General features: G+C 41.7%; 2 protein-coding genes across 3 annotated transcripts; one reads left to right on the forward strand and one right to left on the reverse strand.

Annotated features, from left to right (window-relative positions):
• Positions 1–1,540: 1,540 nt before the first annotated feature.
• Positions 1,541–3,267, forward strand: LOC122020291 (50S ribosomal protein L18-like). The gene is made up of 2 exons (XM_042578160.1): positions 1,541–1,785; positions 2,765–3,267. Exons 1-2 carry the CDS (start codon positions 1,594–1,596, stop codon positions 3,158–3,160), a joined length of 588 nt encoding a protein of 195 aa, XP_042434094.1. The 5' UTR covers positions 1,541–1,593; the 3' UTR covers positions 3,161–3,267.
• A 1,610-nt stretch (positions 3,268–4,877) lies between these two features.
• Positions 4,878–6,701, reverse strand: LOC122020290 (BOI-related E3 ubiquitin-protein ligase 1-like). Of its 2 annotated transcripts, none has more exons than XM_042578158.1 (4): positions 6,126–6,701; positions 5,964–6,049; positions 5,606–5,874; positions 4,878–5,509 (listed from the first exon to the last, which is right to left on the reverse strand). In XM_042578158.1, exons 1-4 carry the CDS (start codon positions 6,170–6,172, stop codon positions 4,979–4,981), a joined length of 933 nt encoding a protein of 310 aa, XP_042434092.1. In that variant the 5' UTR covers positions 6,173–6,701; the 3' UTR covers positions 4,878–4,978. The 2 variants fall into 2 exon arrangements, with proteins under 2 accessions (XP_042434092.1, XP_042434093.1); XM_042578159.1 differs by having other exon boundaries at positions 4,879–5,509; positions 5,964–6,031; positions 6,126–6,699.
• Positions 6,702–20,447: the final 13,746 nt, after the last annotated feature.

The raw sequence follows: 20,447 nt of genomic DNA on the forward strand, positions 1-20,447 counted from the left end.
CTAAAACTAAAAAAATCTTCGTGATTTATCACTTCAACTTTTTGCTACTAAGTCACGTGACATTTGTTGGATGGACCTTATTTTGTTAAGTGATTTGAGTATTTAAAATTGGGTTTTAGTAAATTGCTACAAATTTTCTCAAATAAATTATTTCTTTTGTTTTTTATCGTTAAATAGAAAATTTAAAATGTTAAACAGAAAAATAATAAGGTAACTATGATTATTTGGCATTTAAATATGATTTTACTGAGTTAAATGTCAGATTTATTTAGCTATTTGAAGTGAAAAATTGGCGCACTTTTTGACTATTTGAAACATCATATTAGAATTTTAAAGAGTAACTTTCATGCAGTTTGATGTTATCAAAACGGTAATGGAGCTCAATTGAACTCACAAACTAGGATGTTCAAGGTAAGGGCATAATGAGAGTTCATAGAGGCCAGTAATTGTATTGTTTACAGCTTCTTTGTCCTGCCTATAACTTTGTTGTGTCTAAAACCATTCTTGTTGATTTATTATTAAGAAATTTTGGTCAAAATTTCAAGATAATAATACTCTTGTGATATGTCATATATATGGTGTGTATTGTGATGTGAATTTTATAGGGCATACAACTTCCTTGTTAGTACATAGATCTATTTCTGTAGTCTAACTGAGCTTGAAAAAGTGGAATGCCACACACATTCATAATAGTGACCAGGGGCGGATCCAAGGGGGGGCATCGGCGGTCGCCCCTCCCTTGCCGGTAATGGAATCCTTAGTAGTATGGGGTTTCACCGGTGGAGATAGAAGATACTGTCCCTTGTTCCATGTAAAAATTATCTCTTCATGTTTTAATTCCTGGATCCATTACTGATCGTGACAAGTTTTACATTCTGTTTGCACAAAAATTAGAGAGTGGTGAAGAGATTATCAGCTCAAAAGGAGCCCAACTCGATGAAGGCGTTCATTCATCAAGTTGGGTTGATGCGCCATATAGTGCATCCGAAGAAGATTTCATGTCGGAGAAATACGCATCTCATGGACTTCAAGCAATAACTAAAACTCTTGATAGGACTCCTGTTCCCCCTAGATCCGTCATTGGGTGTTATCATAATGAGGTTTGAGGGTCAAATCCTGGCTAGTAGGTAGGTTTCTATCCTCCCCTATGCATTAGTCATTGACTAGGTTAGTAGCCTTCGTGATTTACCTCCTCTGTATTGGTCTAGGGACAGATTGACGAAGACACTAGGACGAGCAAATCGTCTTTTGCCATAATTGATTAGGCACTATCAATATGTTATTTTTTTTTCTAATGACAACTTTTTATTAAGGATGTAAATGAATTAAATTATTTATGAGTTATTCAAAATTCGAATCGATATAAATTTATGTGCGTTTAATGAGATTCGTTATACAGTAAAAAAAATCTTTAAAAGTATATTTAAAAAATAAAATAAAATATTTGTCTCGCTATTGTAAAAGCGGATCGGGTTATCTCACTGTAGAATTCGCTTCATATTGGGGAGCGGGTACAAAATGATGTGGATATAGTGCGACGCACACGCCTCGCTTACTTTTTTCTTTACTGAAGTCGAGCTCACGCGCACGCTAATGGCGATGCCTCGGGCGACCGTGGTTTCTTCTCCTCCTGCTCCGGTTCCTCTCTGCCGTGCCTCTCCTTCGGTCTCTTGCATGAGAAACAGAAACCCTCTGTCAAAGCAGTACGCTTCTCTGTCGTGGTCTTCGTCAATCGCGCTCGTCCCAATCACCTCTCAGCAGCTCTGCAGAGGGCCCAAACAAAAGGTTTCTTCCTTTGTCCGGGATCAAATAGCATGCTAGAGGAATTCGTGGGCTCTAGGGTTTAGGGATTTTGGAAAATTTATGCCTTCGTACCTGAACATACTCACGATGCAGATTGCTGAATTAGGGCATGAATGTTGTTGTCTGGAAATCGTTTTTCTTCATATTCGATCTTTGCGCATGAAATTCTGGGAAATGAATGAAATTACAGCAAGCCAGTATGATTAAGGATGCTTTTATTTCATGTTTTGCTTTAAGATAAAACATCCATTTTTCATCTATCTGTCTGATTCTGCGTTTGTATTGCTTAGACAATATGTTGTGTGCCTTTGATTGAATTGTGTGCATAGAAAACGTGGAATTGGTTGTTTCCTGTTCGTTGTTATAATGTGAAATGAACGTGGAAATCTTTCTTCTCCCTTTTCCTTTCTGCTGTTAATATGACCTCCCAATTTTCTTTTGTGGATTCAACTACAATATGAAACATTGAGTTTGGACAGATAAATATCTCATGATATCAGGTCCCTTTAAATGGTAGCTAGATCATGACAAACGTAAATCAGAAAATTTCATGATTCTATTTGGAACATTCATGCTAGCTGTTGTGTTCTTGTCCTTATAAAGATGGATAAACATACCTTACATTGTGATATGATTCACTTGCATAACATTACTAAGTTGTCTTTCATAATCATTCATACTGATACCTTTTTCCAAACAAACTCTTCTTTTTATATGTTGGCATATTCTATTTAGTTCTGTAAGCTGTCTAAATCGATTCATATATGATTGAAGATGTATCATGAGTAATCAGCACAAAGAAGACCTTAAGTAGTACTTTATTCTTTCACTAGAAATTGGACACAACATACTTCACCAAATGTTTGACTAGTTAGATTTTCTGGTTGCAACTTGTTACTTATTTGTATGTTTATCTCAGGAACTCTATTTAGGTTACCATTTCCGTGGTTACCTTTTGCAGGTTGGTGTTGTTCAGGCTGCATGGACTCGCAGATCAAAAAGTGAAGCTGCAAACAGACCCAATAAAAAATCATGGAAGCAAAGAACAGACATGTACATGCGGCCTTTCTTGCTAAATGTTTTTTTCTCCAAGAGATACATTCATGCGAAAGTGATGCATAGAGGAACGAGCAAAGTTGTCTCTGTAGCAAGCAGTAATTCTAAGGATCTCAGGAATACTTTGCCATCTCTTGTTGATGATGATGCTTGTAGGACCATTGGACAACTGATTGCTGAAAGATCAAAGGACGCAGATGTTTTTGCACTGGCTTATGAACCCAAGAAAAACGAGAGGATTGAAGGCAAACTTGCAATTGTGCTGGATACCATAAAAGACAATGGAATCATTTTTGTGTAGACTACCTTTGAGTACTTTAATGGTGTAGCAACATATATATATTTGTTCTTTGTTAACTTTGTCTGATGTACCAAAACAACTTGCATTTCTGAACAGATTATTTCCCACTTCGGCTTGTGTCAAATTATAGAAGAAAGCTGCATGACATGTTTGGATATCAACAGGAACCCATGTTTGCATTCGTCTATTCCTAGAATCGATTCAAATGTTGCTAGTCAGCTACAAGATGACATGCCCGGTCTATGTGGTAAGGCTGATTGCGTCTTTTGATGTGTTAGAATTCAACATTAATTTGTGAATCAAATTGTATTTGCTTATTTTGTAGAGATGAAACTTGTTGAATTAACTAATGGAAGATGCATTGTCTCTTGTTTGTTATGCGTCCCCCAACAATCAGTAGCTATTGGACAAATATGTTGCAGATACACATGACAGGCTACCATGGCCATATCTAAAAGGTAAGTGATTTTGAATCCCTTTTCCTGTGAAACAAGACAGTACAGTTTATACTTATATATTTGAATTTGTTTGCTTTAATGACTTGAAAGCAACTATGCAATCCATTTTCCTTTGAAGCAAGACAATACAGTTTATATGTTTAACTGTGTTTACTCTAATGACTTGTAAAGCAACTTTAGATATGACATTAGTTGTTACAAAGGATTAGAAACATCAGGCCTCTACTATCATAGACCATAGTCATCACTAAACTTGTCTTCCAGAGTCTTCAAAAGCATCTTCCACTGTTTGGGACATCGTAGTATGTAAGGTCAACAACAGAGAGGTAATCATTTTATGTATTAATTGTTAACACTATTATTTTATTTAACAAAAACTAACATAATATATACGCGACAATATCATTATTCCATTAGATAATTAATAATGTTTATGAAAAGTGGTGTAACCAACTGAAAGTGTTCCTTAATTTTATGTACAACTCCTGGAATTTTCTCAATTTAAAAGAAGCTTGACAAAGGAGAGGATATCGAGTGGAGAGGTCATTTAGACAGAATAGAATATGGAATGATAATAATTTCATCATTTATCATCTTTCAATCTCTCTTCCTTTTTCATATTGTCGTGATGGGCTTTATTTTCAGAGTTGAATCGTAAGATTATCGGGACATAAATTTTTAGATCCTATGCATCTCACCCCACTACCACTTGCTCGTTCGGCTATCATGATTTACCTCCCTCGTGGGGTGCAACGGGGACGCCGGGGGCGAACGATTTTACCTTTTGCCATGTAATGGGTTCTATTTTCAAAAAATATGCGACTCCACGGATCATTCGAGATGATAAGTGATGATATATTTGTCACATGAAGTCGCGAGATCGAATTATAAAATTATCAAGACGTAAATCTTTAAATTCCGTGCAACTCACCCCATCACCACTTGTGTCATTTGCCTTTTGCCACAAGTAAACAAATTCGCTCCATCTAGTCTTCGCTATCATTCCTCTATTCTCTTATTCGATTTCTCTCCTTTGAATAGAGTAACCATTTGATAACAAAACATAATATATATATATTCTAATAATTCTACCTCCACTAATTTTAAAAAAGTAACTTGAAATCCTCATAATTTACCTCATTTTCAAATCGTATGGTACAGTCCGACGGATTATCTTCTTTTACTTCAATAAATATTTTAGGCCACATAAATTTATGAGAAAATGATAACATTAATAAAAGATGGATGAAAATAAAACAATGAAAAAAAATCATATTTCAACCAACTAAAATAAATATAAAAATCTCACAAGACTCTGAAAAAAAGATTTTTTTTTTTTACACATTTTTTTATATTCGTATTAGGCAAGAAAGACTCGGACGCTTCCGGTTCGAACACAGCGGCAAACCGGGCACGACTCGACCGGGGTCGGCCCGCTGTCGCAGAGCTCGCACAGGCAGAGATGGCGACAGGGGAGGAGTACCGCCGCCGCCTCCCTCCGCCCACACAAGCGGCAAGCTCTTTCCGGATCGACTCGATCCGGGTCGACGAAGGCCGACTCGGCGTCCTCGGCCGAAGGCGTCGACCCCCCGCGGCGGGTCTCTCCCGCCGCCTGGACCGGCGTGGTAGCGGCCGCGGAAATGGCCTGTTGCAGCTGCGCATGAAGAGTAGCGGCCTTCGCCTGGTTGGCCATGGCCTTCGCTTGCCACGCCATCGACTCGGTTCGAAGGTGGGCGAGACGGCCCTCGAGCTCGGCGCTCCGCCGCGCCGCCTGCTCCAGCTCCGCCTCCTTTTCTCTCAGCCTCCGCGCGATCGAATCTTTCGCTGCGCTAATTAAAGAACAGTAGTTCCGCCGCTGTCTCTGCGCCAACGTCCGGTGCAGCTGCTCGCCCTAACAAAAAAGGGCAAAAAAATATATCCGATTTTGCTTTCTTCGATGCTGAGTTGAGACGAAACAATCGGAGAGGAGGATCGAAATCGAAGCTACCTGCGCGTTAATGAACTGCTCGATTTCATCCTTGTCTCGCTTTATATGAACAGCGAGCTCTTCAGATAGGATAGGAGGAATAGAGGCAGACGAGAGGCGGAGGCCAGTCGAGACGACGGTGCGCAGTTGGTTTTGTTCCTCATGAAGGTGCACTACCCCCGGAAGTGGAAACAGCGCGGAGTTATTACCGGAGCGGCCATGCCCCATGGGCAGCGCCCCCGCCGGAGCGCCGGCAGCATCTCTACGTCTTTTGGCTCCTTTCGGCGCCGCTGCCGCAGATGGCCATCTCAAATCGCAGACAACGATACGACGAACAAAATGACTAACCAAACAACGGAAAGGAACCAACTTCTCTCACCTCCATCGGGCATCAACACCGCGGAAGGATGAAGGAAACCCGGCGCCGATGGCTGCAACTCCATCTCTCTGCCATCAAAATCCCACCTTTAACACAGGAAATTTAATCCACCACCAAATACTTGTACTAATCAAGATCGCAGCTTTCTCTCAAAGGAGTTACCTATCGATGAGCACCAAGTCCCAGGGGCGCTGAGGTTGAACTGTCATTACTTCACCAAGAAAGCAGAGAAGGATATAAAGAAGAAAGAATCGGTGGTGGTGGCGGTGGTGTGTTCTGGAAGCGAATCAAAAGCGGATAGTGCTTTGAATGCGAGCTTCGTTTATCTGCCGCTCCTTCGCCTCCCACCTTGTCCTCTTCAATTCAATGCCTCAAAAAGGCGCTACCATCGAAGGAAATTAAACAGTCTAAAGAAGGCATGCGAGGGCTGGGCTCTTCTCAGTAGCAGACGCAAGAACAGCAGAGCGCCATTAAAGCTTCGTCCTTTTTGAGTTGGGATGGAGCCTCTCGTCTGCTCGCTTGCAGTCGAAGCTCACCGTCTCATCTCGTGCTGAGAATTCCTAGGCCGAGATCGATAATGGAGGCCCGAGGCTGAGGCGGAGGCGGGTATAAATGGGATGGTGTTGGCTGGCGATTCCTTTGTCTGTACGCGCGAGGAGGAAAAAAAGTGTCACTGGCAGGAATTGGACGCGGTGCTGCTTCTTTTTCATGCTTTAAATTTCCATGCTTTGATCTTCATCCTCCGAATATTTTATGTCCTTTCTCATCAATTATCCTTCTTCTGTCTACACTAAACTCGTATTAATGTTCATATGCTATACGCTACGTTTAAGAAAATGATTGCAAATTAAATTTATAAAATTGATGAACTTTAGAAGTGGCTAGCAATTCGAACTTCTCCATTTGATAGCAAGCAATTGTCTACCAATTAAGTAAGCTAATTAAGTTTAGAATATTAACTATTGGCATCATGGATCAGGGTCTGGTAGGTTTGGCCATTTTATATATATAAAAAAAATATGTTGCATTATCGTTTTTCGAAGCTGTAAGCAAGCCATAGGCTAGATTTATCCATTTGATCAAGTAGTAAAGATAATAAATTTAAAAGGACATTTGGCAATAATTTTGGTTGAATTGTAATCCTCTTCTCTCTCAACTCTGATGGTATTACAATTAATTTTTGACAACAATAGATTCCGGTTCAAGTTTTGTCTTCATCATTGAATTTGAAAACAGTGGTTCGATGGAGAGAGGTCATTTTTATTGCTAGTTGTTGCAATTTGATTATTCCTGTTTTGATTTTAAACAGAAAGCAAAACGTCTTTGTGAGTGTTTGGAATTTAATTTCATGGGAAATATAATCATTTCTATCTTTATTAGCAATAATTTAGTGATCAGTTTTATGGATGAGATTTGGACGCTGGAAGAAAGGAATTTGTCCACAAAACAATTAAGTTTGCTGCAGGGAATTTAATTAGCACCTAATCTTTGAATAATTCCCAACGCCGTATAGTTTTCGCCCCAAGAATCCTTCACGGCACCTTGACAAGGCATCAAGCATGAGATAGGAAACAAACCGTCAAAATCCACAATTTGACAAATTATCGTTTGGCTCAATCCAAAAGGAATTGGAGAGGAGGCATTTTTCTATCAACTTTTTTTTTTTGCAAAATTATTTGAAAAAATATAGACATTCAAAGAATCAATTGAAAAATGAGTAAACACACAAACTTTCAGAAGGTTCTTATTGCTTCTATTATTATTATTATTTAAAGAATACAATAGTAGTTTAGGTTTTTTTGTTCCCTGTCCAAATTATTTTTTATTTAAAATAATAATAATAACAAAGTCAAATATCACCATTTAATAATTTTTTAAAATATAATTTATTTGCCAAGTCTAATAATATCTTTTTTGCTTAAATGAGAAGGAGATGCTTTATTTTGGTAGGTTAGAGAAAAGGAAAAATGGAATCAAATGATGGCACCTCAATCAGAGTTAGGAAGCTTTTATTTATTTTTCATTTGATTTCCTTGTTTTTAATTGAGGCTTATCCCTTACCATCCTCTCATACCAATCTTTTTATGTTTTATTTAAAAATATTTTATTATTATTATTTTTAAAAACCAAGGTTCCAATTCTGGCTACATCATCAAGCAAACTCCCTCTGATTTCTCCAACTTGGTTTTGTTTTTTGCCATATTGTTGACCAAATAAGCCCATCCAAATCTTTGTTATGTTTAATACTTTAAAAGGTTTATATCTACACCAATCTCTTAGGATTTGTTTCATCGTAGAGGTGGTAGATTGGAATAAATATATAATAAAAAAGATGGGAAAAAATAAAAAGAGAAGAATGATAAAAAAAAAAAATCTTGTAAATGAAGATAAATCAAATTTTAGTCGAAACAACCTCATACGAATAAATAAACACCTACCAAAAATCTTACCAAAAAAATCTTTAAAATTTTATCATACATGATTAATAATTAGAAAAAAATATCTAAAAACTCATTTACATATAATTAATTAATTAATTAATTAATTAATTTTATATATATATATATATATATATATATATATATATATATATATATATATATATGCAATTATTTACACTAAACACCTCAAATTACATTAGTACATGTACAAATTTAAATTAACTTGTAATTCAACTATCATTCTCGCATAGTAATAATATTTATATTTTCATATCATAAAATGAAATAATATAAAATTTCTATTAACACAATAATAATAACATATTCAATGTCAAAATTTTTTCCTTGATTTATAAGATAATTCAATTTAAAGACAACAAAGTACCTAACATATATAGCAGAAGCTATTGAATCCTTTGATTCAAATATGAATATCGAAAATAATCTTCTAAAGACGGGTTGATGTCACATAATACTAGACAATATATATCAAAAAACTCATTATTTTGGAAAAAATAAATGACAAAATATTATTGATAAAAAAACTAAAAAAATAATAATTAAACATATGTTTAAATAATTTAAAACCCTAATAAGATGAAAAAAAAAGATAAAATCTTTTAGACATCCGAAAAGAATTTAAATGATATTTTTTGGATTTGAAATAGGGTGATTAAGGATAAATTTTGAAATTTATTAAAGATCTCTGAACGAGTTTTGATTTAATATATTATAGGTTTCGTGGTTCAATCCGAGTCAAAAGTTATGACCTCTCAAAGCTTCCACCGATCCTACTCTGATTCTGCTCCGATTCTGCTCCGATCCTGTTCTGATCCTACCGATTCTGTTCCGATCCTACCGATCCTGCTACAATCCCGGACGATTGATCAAATGGACAACCGAGCTCAGCGAGTTCGACATACAGTACCAGTCCCGGACGACAATTAAGGCGCAATCCTTGGCGGATTTCGTCACCGAAGTGCAGAACCCCGAGCCCGAAGCCACTTGGAGGGTATACGTGGACAGGTCAGCCACGCGGCAGGGAAGCAACATCGGTCTTTTGCTGATTTCACCACAAGAAGAGCGGATGCATTTGTCCGTTTGGTTGGATTACCGCGCAACCAACAACGAGGCAGAGTATGAGGTCCTCATAGCAGGATTACAGGCCACTCGGCACGTAGGAGTCAGTAAGCTGTTAATTTATTCAGACTCACAGTTGGTCACTCAGCAGTTCTTGGGGACCTTCGAGATCAACAACACCAGGCTGAAGTTGTATGCGGAGGCATTCGACAAGCTCAAAATCAACTTCGGCGAGGTTGTCATATAGAAGATCCCCTGAGCGGAGAATCAGGCGGCAGATGAGTTGGCGAAGCTGGCGAGTTCGATAACGTCGATCGTCACCCAACAACCGATCGAACAGGTATCCTTAGTGGCTCACATTGACAGGATGGAGGGCCTCGTGTTCCCTAGCGACAAGAGGACGACCATAGTGGAATTCTTGCGATCAGGAGCTGTTCCGTCCGATCGGGATGAGGCACAGTTGCTAAGAAGGAGAGCGGGTTGGTTCAACCTCATAGGGGACCAGCTCTACAAGAAGGCTTTCTCCCGTCCGCTGCTAAAGTGTGTCAGCTCGAAAGACGCGGAATATATACTAAAGGAGGTGCATCAAAGATCCTGGGGAGGACACCCGGGCGACCGGTCGTTAGCAAAAAAGATCATGCTAGCTGGATATTTCTGGCCAACCCTCCAGGAAGACGCTGCTCGGACCGTCACTACTTGTCTTTCTTGTCAAAGATATCACAGCTTCTCCCATCGACGACGGAGGAGATGAAAGCCTCTACAGTAGCCTGCCCGTTCGACCAGTGAGACATGGATATTGTAGGACCCCTCCCCATGACGACCAGACAGCGGAAGTTTTTACTAGTAGCGATAAACTATTTCTCAAAGTGGGTGGAAGTCGAGCCGCTCGCGAAAATAACCGAGCAGATGGTCAAGAAGTTCATCTGGCAGCGCATAATATGCCGGTTCGGCATTCCACGATGGCTCGTATCCGACAATGGGCGGTAATTCGTCGGACAGTAGCTCCGAGAATGGTGCGAGGGGTATAGCATTCAGCAACACTTCACCTCCGTGGCTTATCCGCAGAGCAACGTGCATGTTGAAGTCGTCAATCGGGAGATCCTGCGGATTCTTCGAATTCGGCTCGACCATATCGGTGGCAGCTGGATAGATGAGCTCCCAGGTGTGTTATGGGTGATTCGCACTGCCCCTAAGGAGGGAACGGGGGTCACGCCTTTCCACTTGGTGTACGGAGGGGAGGTTGTCGTTCCCGTAGAGGTCGGAGTAGAATCCGATCGGGTGCAACAGTACAACAGGAGTAATGCCGAGCGGAGGCAGCTGGAGCTGGACATGATAGACGAGGCGCGAGCTAAAGCAGTCGTCCGGCTAATGGCATACCGGCAAAGAATGAAGCAGAATTACAACAGGAGAGTGATTCTCAGGGCATTCCAAGTCAACGACTTTGTATGGAAGAAGGTGAAACCAGTCGGAGATGTGAGCAAGCTAGAGGCACCTTGGACTGGGCCCTTTAAGGTCATCGAGAAGCTTTGATCGGGCGCCTATTACTTCAAAGATGAAGATGAAAGACAGCTAAAACGACCATAGAGCACTAAACATCTCCAGCCGTACCGAGTTGAATGAAAGGTGTGCCAATGTAATTCGTTATATGTATTTTCCATTCCTCAACTCCCTTTGAATGCAGGAATGATATCAAAAAGAAAAGAATACGCCGAACGGCTAGACTCCACAAAGACCGTCGAGCGGCGACGTTAAACTCTAGAGTCGGACCGACGACTATAAATCCCCCGGTCCGAAGACCGTCAAGCGGCGACGTTAAACTCTAGAGTCGGACCGGCGACTATAAACCCCCCGGCCCGAAGACCGTCGAGTGGCGACGTTAAACTCTAGAGTCGGACCGGCGACTATAAACCCCCCGGTCTGAAAACCGTCGATCGACGATGTTAAACTCTAGAGCCGAACCGGCGACTATTAAAATATTCGGCTTGCAGATCGCCGACCGGCAACTACAGAGTTTAGCCTCGACATCGCTTAAGCTTAACAGGACTTGGCCTTGTACTCGACTGTCGGGCAGCAGCTCGGAGATCAAAGGACGAAGGCTCTCACGAATTCAGTAACGATAAAGGGAACATGTAGTTCTCTCAAATACACCCAACAATAAAACAAACAGACAAGGAAAATTCACTAAGCAAAGTAAGTCGAACGGCGAGTACACAAAATGAAATAGACTGAACGGCCAGTACACATCCACAACTTCACTCTAGATAATTAAAAATCTCATCCGGAATCGTGGTTAGAAGATCAGCATAATCACGGACGGGAATAGTGAAATCCTCAGGAAGCCGACCCTTGGTCTTCAGATAGTCAGCCGTGGCAGTGATGGCCAGCTCGAACGCATGGACGAGCCGTGCGCGGGTCTTCTCTATGAATTTGTCCGAGCGGATGTAGTTTTGCTGCATGACAGTGACTCAACCAGGTTCGGCCTCCTGATACTCTTTGAAGGCGGCTCGGGATGCCTCTAGTGCGTCTTGAAAGGTCTTCAGATCACTCTGAAGAGCGGCCACCTCCGCCGAACGACCATTCTTCTCGGCAGTGAGTAGGTCGGTCAACTTGTTGACTTTCAGCTCAAGCGACCGGGCCTCGGCATTCTTTGTCTCCAGGTCGGTGATGGCCTGATTCTTCCTGTTGGTGGCCAAAGTGATCTTCTTGTTGTATGTTTTTGTTGGTTGCTACTTGGAAAACCTAATGGTTCATCTGTACAAAAATTTTGTACAAGATTTGAACCTTTCCTAGCTACCATGTGTTCTTTTAAATTAAACTTTGATCACCTGCGGAACTTAACACGTTTGATCCCAAGTTTAACTTATATGTTCTTTTAGGTTTAGATTTGGATCTCCTGCGGAACTTAACACGTTCAATCCAAATCACCTAGGTCACAAAGTTGATTAAATATCAATTTCCAAATTTAGCTTCCAGGACTGCATGACGAGGCACATGACCTTCTTGGATATGAGAGCAACCACCACCGCCTAGACAAAGTCTCTTAAGGAAAGTTAATATTTAATTTCCTTAAATAACTCTAGGTTAACCAAAAAGAACAATCGAAGCACAAGTTCGAAAAGAAAACAAAAGAACACAACATCGAAAACTAATTCGAAACCTAGAATCACATGCCTCTTGTATTTGGTATTTTTACAAAGAAATAAAACTAGTATGATGCGAAAAACAATTACTAGTTATACCTTCCTTTGTGAACTTTTAATGACCTCTTGATCTTCTACCGTATTCCTCTTCTAACCTCGGACATTGTGTGGGCAATGATCTTCAGAGATGAGAACCACCAAGGCACCTTCTTCTTCCTTCTTTCAAGTTTCGGCCAAGCAAAGACTTCCAAAGGATGAAGAACTTTGTCCACCAACCAAGTTCCAAGGGATGCAAGAAACAAGCCTCCTTTCTCTCCTTTTCTCCAAGCTAGATCCGGCCACTTCTATGTCTCCAAGAGGTGATGAAGTCTCGGCCACAAGAAGGAGAAGAGAGAAGGGAAGGCGAACCTCTAGGGGTCGGCCACACCTAGGAAGAAAAGAGAGGAAGAAAAAGAATAGAGTCGTTTTCCATTAAGGCACCTCTACCCCCTCTTTTATAATCCTTGGTCTTGGCAAATAAGGAAATTTTAATAAAAACTTCCTTAATTCTTTTGCCATGAAAAAGAAAAATTAATTAATTAAAAATTAAAATTTTATTTTTCCAATTTTCTTGGCCGGCCACTTTCTCCCCAAAACAAGGAAAGTTTTAATTAAAAACAAGAATTAAAACTTCCTAATTTGTTTCCGGAAATTTATAAAAATTTCTCCAATAATTTTTATCCCTTCATGATTGGTTAATAAAAAGAAAATTTTATAAATTAAAAACTTTCTTTTAAATATGTGGATAATTTTCAAAAAGAAAAGTTATCTCTAAAAATTAAAATCTCCTTTCAATCTACAAATAAGGAAAGATATTAAATCTTTTCTTAATCTTTTGTAAAACTAATAAAAAAGAATTTTTAATTTTTTAAACCATTAACATGATTAAAAGGAAAGTTTTTACCAAAATTAAAATCAACCTTTTAATCTACAATAAGGAAAGAGATTTAGCTCTTCTCTTAATCTTTTGTAGAATCTTATAAAAGGAATGATTTAAATTTTTAAACTCTCTTTTAAATCATGTTATCCACATAAGAAAAATTTTAAAATTAAAATTCCTTTTTATTTTAATAGGGTCGGCCACCTAAGCTTGAGTTCAAGCTAGGGCCGGCCACATGAATTCACCCATGAACCAAGCCATGGCCGGCCCTAGCTTGGTCTCCAAGCTAGCTTGGCCGACCCCTATAGGATGGGTAAGAAGGTGGGTATAGGTGGGGTATAGTACTCTATAACTAAGAGACTACGATAGGGACCGAGAAGAGGAATTGGTTTTGGTCTCCCGATAAAATTAAGCATCCCGTGTTCGCCCCGAACACACAACTTAATTTTATCAATAATAATTCATTCCACTAGAGAACTATTATTGAACTACCGCACCAATCCCAAATTACATTTTGGGATCCTTCTTATTATGAGTGTCTTAGTCTCCCTGTGTTTAAGATGTCGATTGCCCACTAATTAAGTGAGTTACTGACAACTCATTTAATTAATATCTTAGTCCAAGAGTAGTACCACTCAACCTTATCGTCATATTGGACTAAGTCCACCTGCAGGGTTTAACATGACAATCCTTATGAGCTCCTCTTGGGGACATTCTTAACCTAGATTACTAGGACACAGTTTCCTTCTATAATCAACAACACACACTATAAGTGATATCATTTCCCAACTTATCGGGCTTATTGATTTATCGAACTAAATCTCACCCATTGATAAATTAAAGAAATAAATATCAAATATATGTGCTTGTTATCATATTAGGATTAAGAGCACACACTTTCATAATAACTGAGGTTTTTGTTCCTTTATAAAATCAGTATAAAAGAAATGACCTCTAATGGTCCTACTCAATACACTCTAAGTGTACTAGTGTAATTATATAGTTAAGATAAACTAATACCTAATTACACTACGACCTTCCAATGGTTTGTTCCTTTCCATCTTGGTCGTGAGCTACTGTTTATAATTTATAAGGTACTGATAACATGATTCTCTGTGTGTGACACCACACACCATGTTATCTACAATATAAATTAATTGAACAACTACATTTATCATAAATATAGACATTTGACCAATGTGATTCTTATTTCTAGATAAATATTTATACCAAAAGCTAGGCTTTTAGTATACATCCTAATAGTTTTGACCTGGGTCTCGAGCCGGTCCACTATAGTTTGCAAGCTTGAAGATTTGTGTCGCTCGACCTCTAGCAGTTTGTTGGTCTTATCCAGGTCGGTCTTCAGCTCGGCATAAGAGGGGCCTTGAAGGGGAGCCCCGCCAGAGACCTTGAGCTTTTTGAACTCCTCTTCAAGGGAAAGCTAAGCGGTGGCATACCACTATACTTTCCACCCAATGTTGCAACCCGGTTAAAAGAAAAATAGTCAATACCAAATGGAGGAGAAGAAATGAAGGATTGTGATAAAAGTTACCCCGGTGGTTTGTTGCAGATAGCTGTTGCCGAGCAGCCCAGGGGGCATCAGACTCACGCGCGCTCGGGCGTCCTCCTAGACTTTCACGAGGGGTCCCCGAATGATTATTAAGTGTTCGGGGCTCCTCGACTGTTCAACCGCCTGCATATATTCCTCTGTCGGTAGATGGAGTAAGGCCTTGATAGTCTTGCGCCGGCTCGGAGTAGACTAAGCAGACACGGAAGGGACAGAAGATTGTCCGACCGGCTCAGAGCGAATAAGAGATCACTTGATTACCCCTGGAGCCGGAGGGAGTGAACTGAGAGGCTGAGCAGCGACGGGGTCGGAAGGCCAATCTCCTTGAGATAGGGTCCGGTCAGAAGACAACTCTTCCACAGTCGCTGGAGCCAGTGGAGGAGGATCGTCCATTTGCTCAGACACGTGGATTGCTGAGGTGGCCGAGCGGGTTGGTGTGCCTGTTCGGTGGCATTTGCGTCCAACCAAAGGGAGGTCGTCATCAGAAGACTCGGCTTCCTCAGGCTGAGTGACCGGTTGCGTAGTCGATGGAGCGGTCTCTCCAACTGCATCAGTAGTGACCGTCCGAGCGGCAGACGCATCGCCCGCCGTCTGCACCTCTTCGCTCTCGCCTTCATGAGAGTCGATCGGGGTGATGCCAAGTCTCTCTGCCTCCTGCGCTGCAGCCGCCTCTATCTCGGCGGTCTTGCGTTTCATCATACCGAATGCCACCAATTTCATCATGGTCTCATTTGCAAGAAAGAGAAAAGAAATCAGTTAAACTCAAAGAAAAGGAGAGAAAGTTATTTCTTACCAGGGTCGTTCGGAAGCCGCGTTCGGATCAGGCTTAAGCCTAATAGATACAGCATCCCTTCGAGCAGTAGCTTATGGATGTCCAGCTTCAGCCCGCCCAGCAGGCTAGCCGCGTGTAGAAAAGCGGGCTCGGTCCTATACCTCTTCAGATAGGGGGGAGGCGGCAGCGAAGTTTGCCATTGGGTTCGGAAGGATGGCGGCTCGGGAAAACTCAAAAAGAAGAAACGATCCTTCTAATGCTTGTTGGAGGTAGACATTTTATCAAAGAAAACTAAGCCGATCCGAGCTTGAAACAAGAAGGTGCCCAGCTTAGACTGCTTGGGATAGTAAAAATAATGAAAAATCTTAGGCTTAAGGGGGATATTGTGCACTCGGAAGAGCACAACTACGTTGCACAGTAGCCTAAAGGAGTTGGGCACGAGCTGGCCGAGCGGAATACGAAAGTAGTTGCACACTTCTATGATGAATGGGTGGATGGGAAACCTAAGGTCACCTACGAATTAGTCGCGGAAGAAGGTAACAGTGTCGGTCGGCGGGTCATGAGGCCGGTCGGACGACTCGGCCAAGGTGAGTTTGTGGTCAGCAGGGATGTCATATGCATTGATTAGTTTAAAGGCATCTCCCCGAGTCAAACGACTCTCCATGGCTTGATACCAAAGGCCGAGAAGGGGGCGGACGAACTGACCATGATCAGAAAGTGAAAAAGCAGAGGCTTCGTAAGAAAGATCGACGGAAAAAACAACGAGAGAGGCGACGCCAAGGAAAGCAAGGGGAAGCAAACGCGAAAACAGAAAGGGATCAGGGAGCTTACAAAAGTAGACCTAGGACAGGGAGGGGGAAGATCGTCAGAGCACTGGAGGTCGAGGAAGCCAATGAAACATGCAGAAGCAGCAACGATGGAATAGTTATCGGCGCCTGTGCTTTATAAACATAGGGCTCAACCAACCTTAGCCGTCCGATCCAGGTCATCGGGATCGAAGTCGACATCCGACCGTCGAATTCAAACCACCACCTATCCCATCGGAGCTGACGCCCTTGCCGAACGATGACGGCGGTGGCGCACATGGCGGCAGGTTAAAGGGCGACATTTAATGAACGTGGGTGCGTGCTCGGCCTTAATAGCAGGGATTTGCACGAATTCCAAGGAGATCCTAAAGACGTCAGCATTAATTGCCCTCGGGTCGGCAAGGTAATCAGCGGCAAGCAAAACTTTCCAAGGCCCAGCAGGTAGGCTGCCGAGCGGTTGCCTGGCACCATCATAATGCCCGAACAGAGAAGCACTCACCTCAGTGGCCGAGCGGCTGTTACACCGGTAGACTAGTAGTCCAGTCAGTCGAACTTTTAGCCTCCTTCAACTAAACTTGAGAGGGATGCACGTGATCCGGTGATGAAGGAGGGCGCCCGGCCGTACAGTGATCAACGACACGTGGAAGTCAAAGTCAAAATGGGCAGACCAATGTTGTGGCCGAACGGGGAGGTCACCTCGCCGATCGACCTTAATAGCGCCCAGGCCGGTGCGAAAACAACTCGACCACAGGTCGGGTTTCTGATGCTCAGGGGGTTTCATATAAAAGAGGTGATGCGCCGACCGGCGAGTCCGCTCGGCCGAGCTACCGAACGACTAAGGTTGCACGCCCGTCCGAGTATGCGACTGAGCGGCTCACCCATTCGGCCTAGTAACAAACGAGAGAGGAGGACAAAATAGACAGCTGGCGATATCCTTCTCGAGACATGCGCCGCCGACAGATAGCATGGTCGGCGACCAGACCGGACAGAAGATCGTACGATGGAAGTTTCCACTGTCATGTCGGAGATATGCTCGGACGGTTGCGGTATGACGTCAAACACACTTTTCTGACACGTTCATTTTGAGGTATACTTCGAGAAGCGTGCACACCTCGGGAAGCGTGCACGCGCGCCCCCCGGGATCCTATATAAGGACCCCCAGACTTCGACGGAGGTATGCATGATCATCTACTATAGCTCTTTGCCTCGTTATTCTGCTTCAATTTCTTCTCGCCTGACTTGAGCGTCGGAGGGCCGTCGCCGGGATCCCCTCCCCGGCTCGATTTTGTTGCAGGTTCACCGGAGTAGTCCATGTCAACCCAAAGTCTATACGGAATCAGCAGAGAGCGCCACACCTCCAGCGTCTGTCTACTCGACTTTCGGACAGGATCACATATACATGTGAAACTCAGCACATTCTCTTCAGTGTCAACATAATTGAGTTAGACCACTCCCGACTTCCATTCTAACCTTCTTCTTTTCTCTTACTTTTTCTCCCTTGTAGGACCGGTGAACATCTCTAACTACTCCTCTTTCCCATGACATTCAGAGACTTAATCAACAAAGGAGATAACTCTCGGATGATTCATCTATCAATAAGACTACGTATAATATATCTTTTATTGAAAAGAGTTGATTCCTGACAAACTCTTGGAAAAGATGTAGTAAGTGAATTTATAAAGTGGAAGAAATTCTTAATTGTGCCAACCTTCAACAATACAAATTGCTCATTGCTTCATTTTGAAAAAAACATAAATCACAAGCAATCCTGAAAACGAAACTGATCCTGTCCGAACCAAGAGTCAGCGGACGCTGGGCACGTGGCGCTCTCTGCTGGATCCTCGAGTGCTCCGGCGAACCTGCAACAAAACCGAGCCGGGAGGGGTGTCCCGGCGACGGTCCTCCGACGCTCAAGTCAGGTAAGTGGTGGAGAAAGTGGCTGCCAAATTCGTATTCTGCGTACCTTCGGCGAAGTAATAGCCTCTTTATATAAGACGGAGAAGGAACTGATGCACGCCCACCGAGGTGCGTACGTGTCAGCAACCCATACCACGGTATGCACTTGTCAGAGAGCTTACCTGACACCATGCTGCCACAGTCCGAGCATGTTCTTTGATGGGACGGCAGGACCACCCGTTGTCAGACTAGAAGTATGGCACAGCCATACGACTTGACGGCTGTCAGAAGATGTCCCCGTCTTTTACCCACCGTCTGACTGGGGTGCCTGGCCCGCCGAGCGGGCGATGAACGTCGTCCGGACGGCCTTGATTCTTTGCGCCGTCCGGACGGCACCTCCTTCCGCTCGGTTATTACGCACTGCTTTATTTGAGCGTCGGACCCCTGGTCCCTACCAGGGTGTCTTTTACTACCAGATTTCCCTTTCTTCTGAGTCCGGTCGGCTCGCCCTTTTCCGGCGAGCCACTGGACCCTTTGACCTCCCCTCAGCGTTGACTCCTTATGGGATTCCGGATTTTTACCGTCGGATCAGAAACCTAATTCGATAAGAAGTTCGATTAATAAAGACGGGGAGAAAAAACACAAAACAAAGGCAGAAACCTTCTTTCAATGAAGTAAGTAGCCTCGACTCTGAAGTTTAAGGATTCCTATTCTTTCAATGAACAAAGCATTAAGAAACTATGAATGAAAAAGGGGGGAATGGATAGACTCTAGCCCACTTTTGATTTCACATTCTTGGATCGTGAGAAGGAAAGATCTAGTTAGTAAATTACACTATAATTCTTTTCCAGATTTTTAGTTGAGGACTGAATAAGATGACACACAAAAAGATAGATGATGAAGAAATAATTCTAAACAGGATTGCTGAACATAGCGTGGACACAAGTATTAGTTTCAATCTCATGAACACGGTTTAGAAAACAAGTCAAATGGTAGAATTTGAATAGTTTGGAAGATCGAATGCAGATTTTTCAACAAAAGTTTGGTCCTCTAACAGTAATATCTAGTTCTAAAGTATAGCTTTTCTTGTAAGCAAAAAAACCAAGAGAAATGTTACGAAGAAAAGATGAAATGAATAATAACATAATTCAATCACTACCTAACCCGAAACACGTTGCTTAATATAATCCAAACAGGTTACTGAAAAGGATGTTGAGTAGTAACACACATCATTTTGCATCACTTTCTGTTGACTGAAATGACAGACCACCATAACAAGTTTGCTGATCAATCACAAACACGCTATGTCTCCTAGTAAATTCCCTTTTAAGAGAAGAGTTCCAAAAAAAACCCAATTTATATTTCCCCAAAATATTTGACAAATAAACTGAGTGGTCAAACACGACAAATATGAGATTGAAGTTTGAGACAACATATTTGAGCACCAACATAATATGAAACAATTACAACTAAGAAAGAAGCACAAAATACCAGAACAACTCACAGTCCTACACCGGGATCACAATGAAGTTACTTGCAGCTGAAAGTTGAACTTATTGATCTCCTCTTTCATCTTGCACGGGAGCCAGACTTTTTTCTGAGATCAATGTACTTGCCCTGTAGTTGCTGGAACAATGACCATATCAACCTCAAAATAGTTTAGATTTTTGAAAAACCAAGTACACACTTGCATTCTGTAGGTTAGACACCATGTGAAGTTCACAAATGCATGCACTTGAAACACATCAGCGGATATGCCAAGCAAGTATTTTTAGAATATAGCAAAAAATAAAAGTTAGTTGACCATAAATAATTGGGACAATCAGAGCTGGATGATAATCACGATGATGATGATTGTTCCTA

This window comes from Zingiber officinale, chromosome 9A, assembly GCF_018446385.1.
Source record: "Zingiber officinale cultivar Zhangliang chromosome 9A, Zo_v1.1, whole genome shotgun sequence".
In the NCBI taxonomy this organism is placed as follows: domain Eukaryota; kingdom Viridiplantae; phylum Streptophyta; class Magnoliopsida; order Zingiberales; family Zingiberaceae; genus Zingiber; species Zingiber officinale.

Coding starts and splice junctions, on each gene's coding strand:
- LOC122020290 (XM_042578158.1), bottom strand. CDS start 6,172: ATGACAGTTCAACCTCAGCGCCCCTGGGACTTGGTGCTCATCGATAG. Junction 6,050..6,125: donor GACTTGGTGCTCATCGATAG/GTAACTCCTTTG, acceptor CCTGTGTTAAAG/GTGGGATTTTGATGGCAGAG. Junction 5,875..5,963: donor GGTGTTGATGCCCGATGGAG/GTGAGAGAAGTT, acceptor CATCTGCGGCAG/CGGCGCCGAAAGGAGCCAAA.
- LOC122020291 (XM_042578160.1), top strand. CDS start 1,594: ATGGCGATGCCTCGGGCGACCGTGGTTTCTTCTCCTCCTGCTCCGGTT. Junction 1,786..2,764: donor GCAGAGGGCCCAAACAAAAG/GTTTCTTCCTTT, acceptor TACCTTTTGCAG/GTTGGTGTTGTTCAGGCTGC.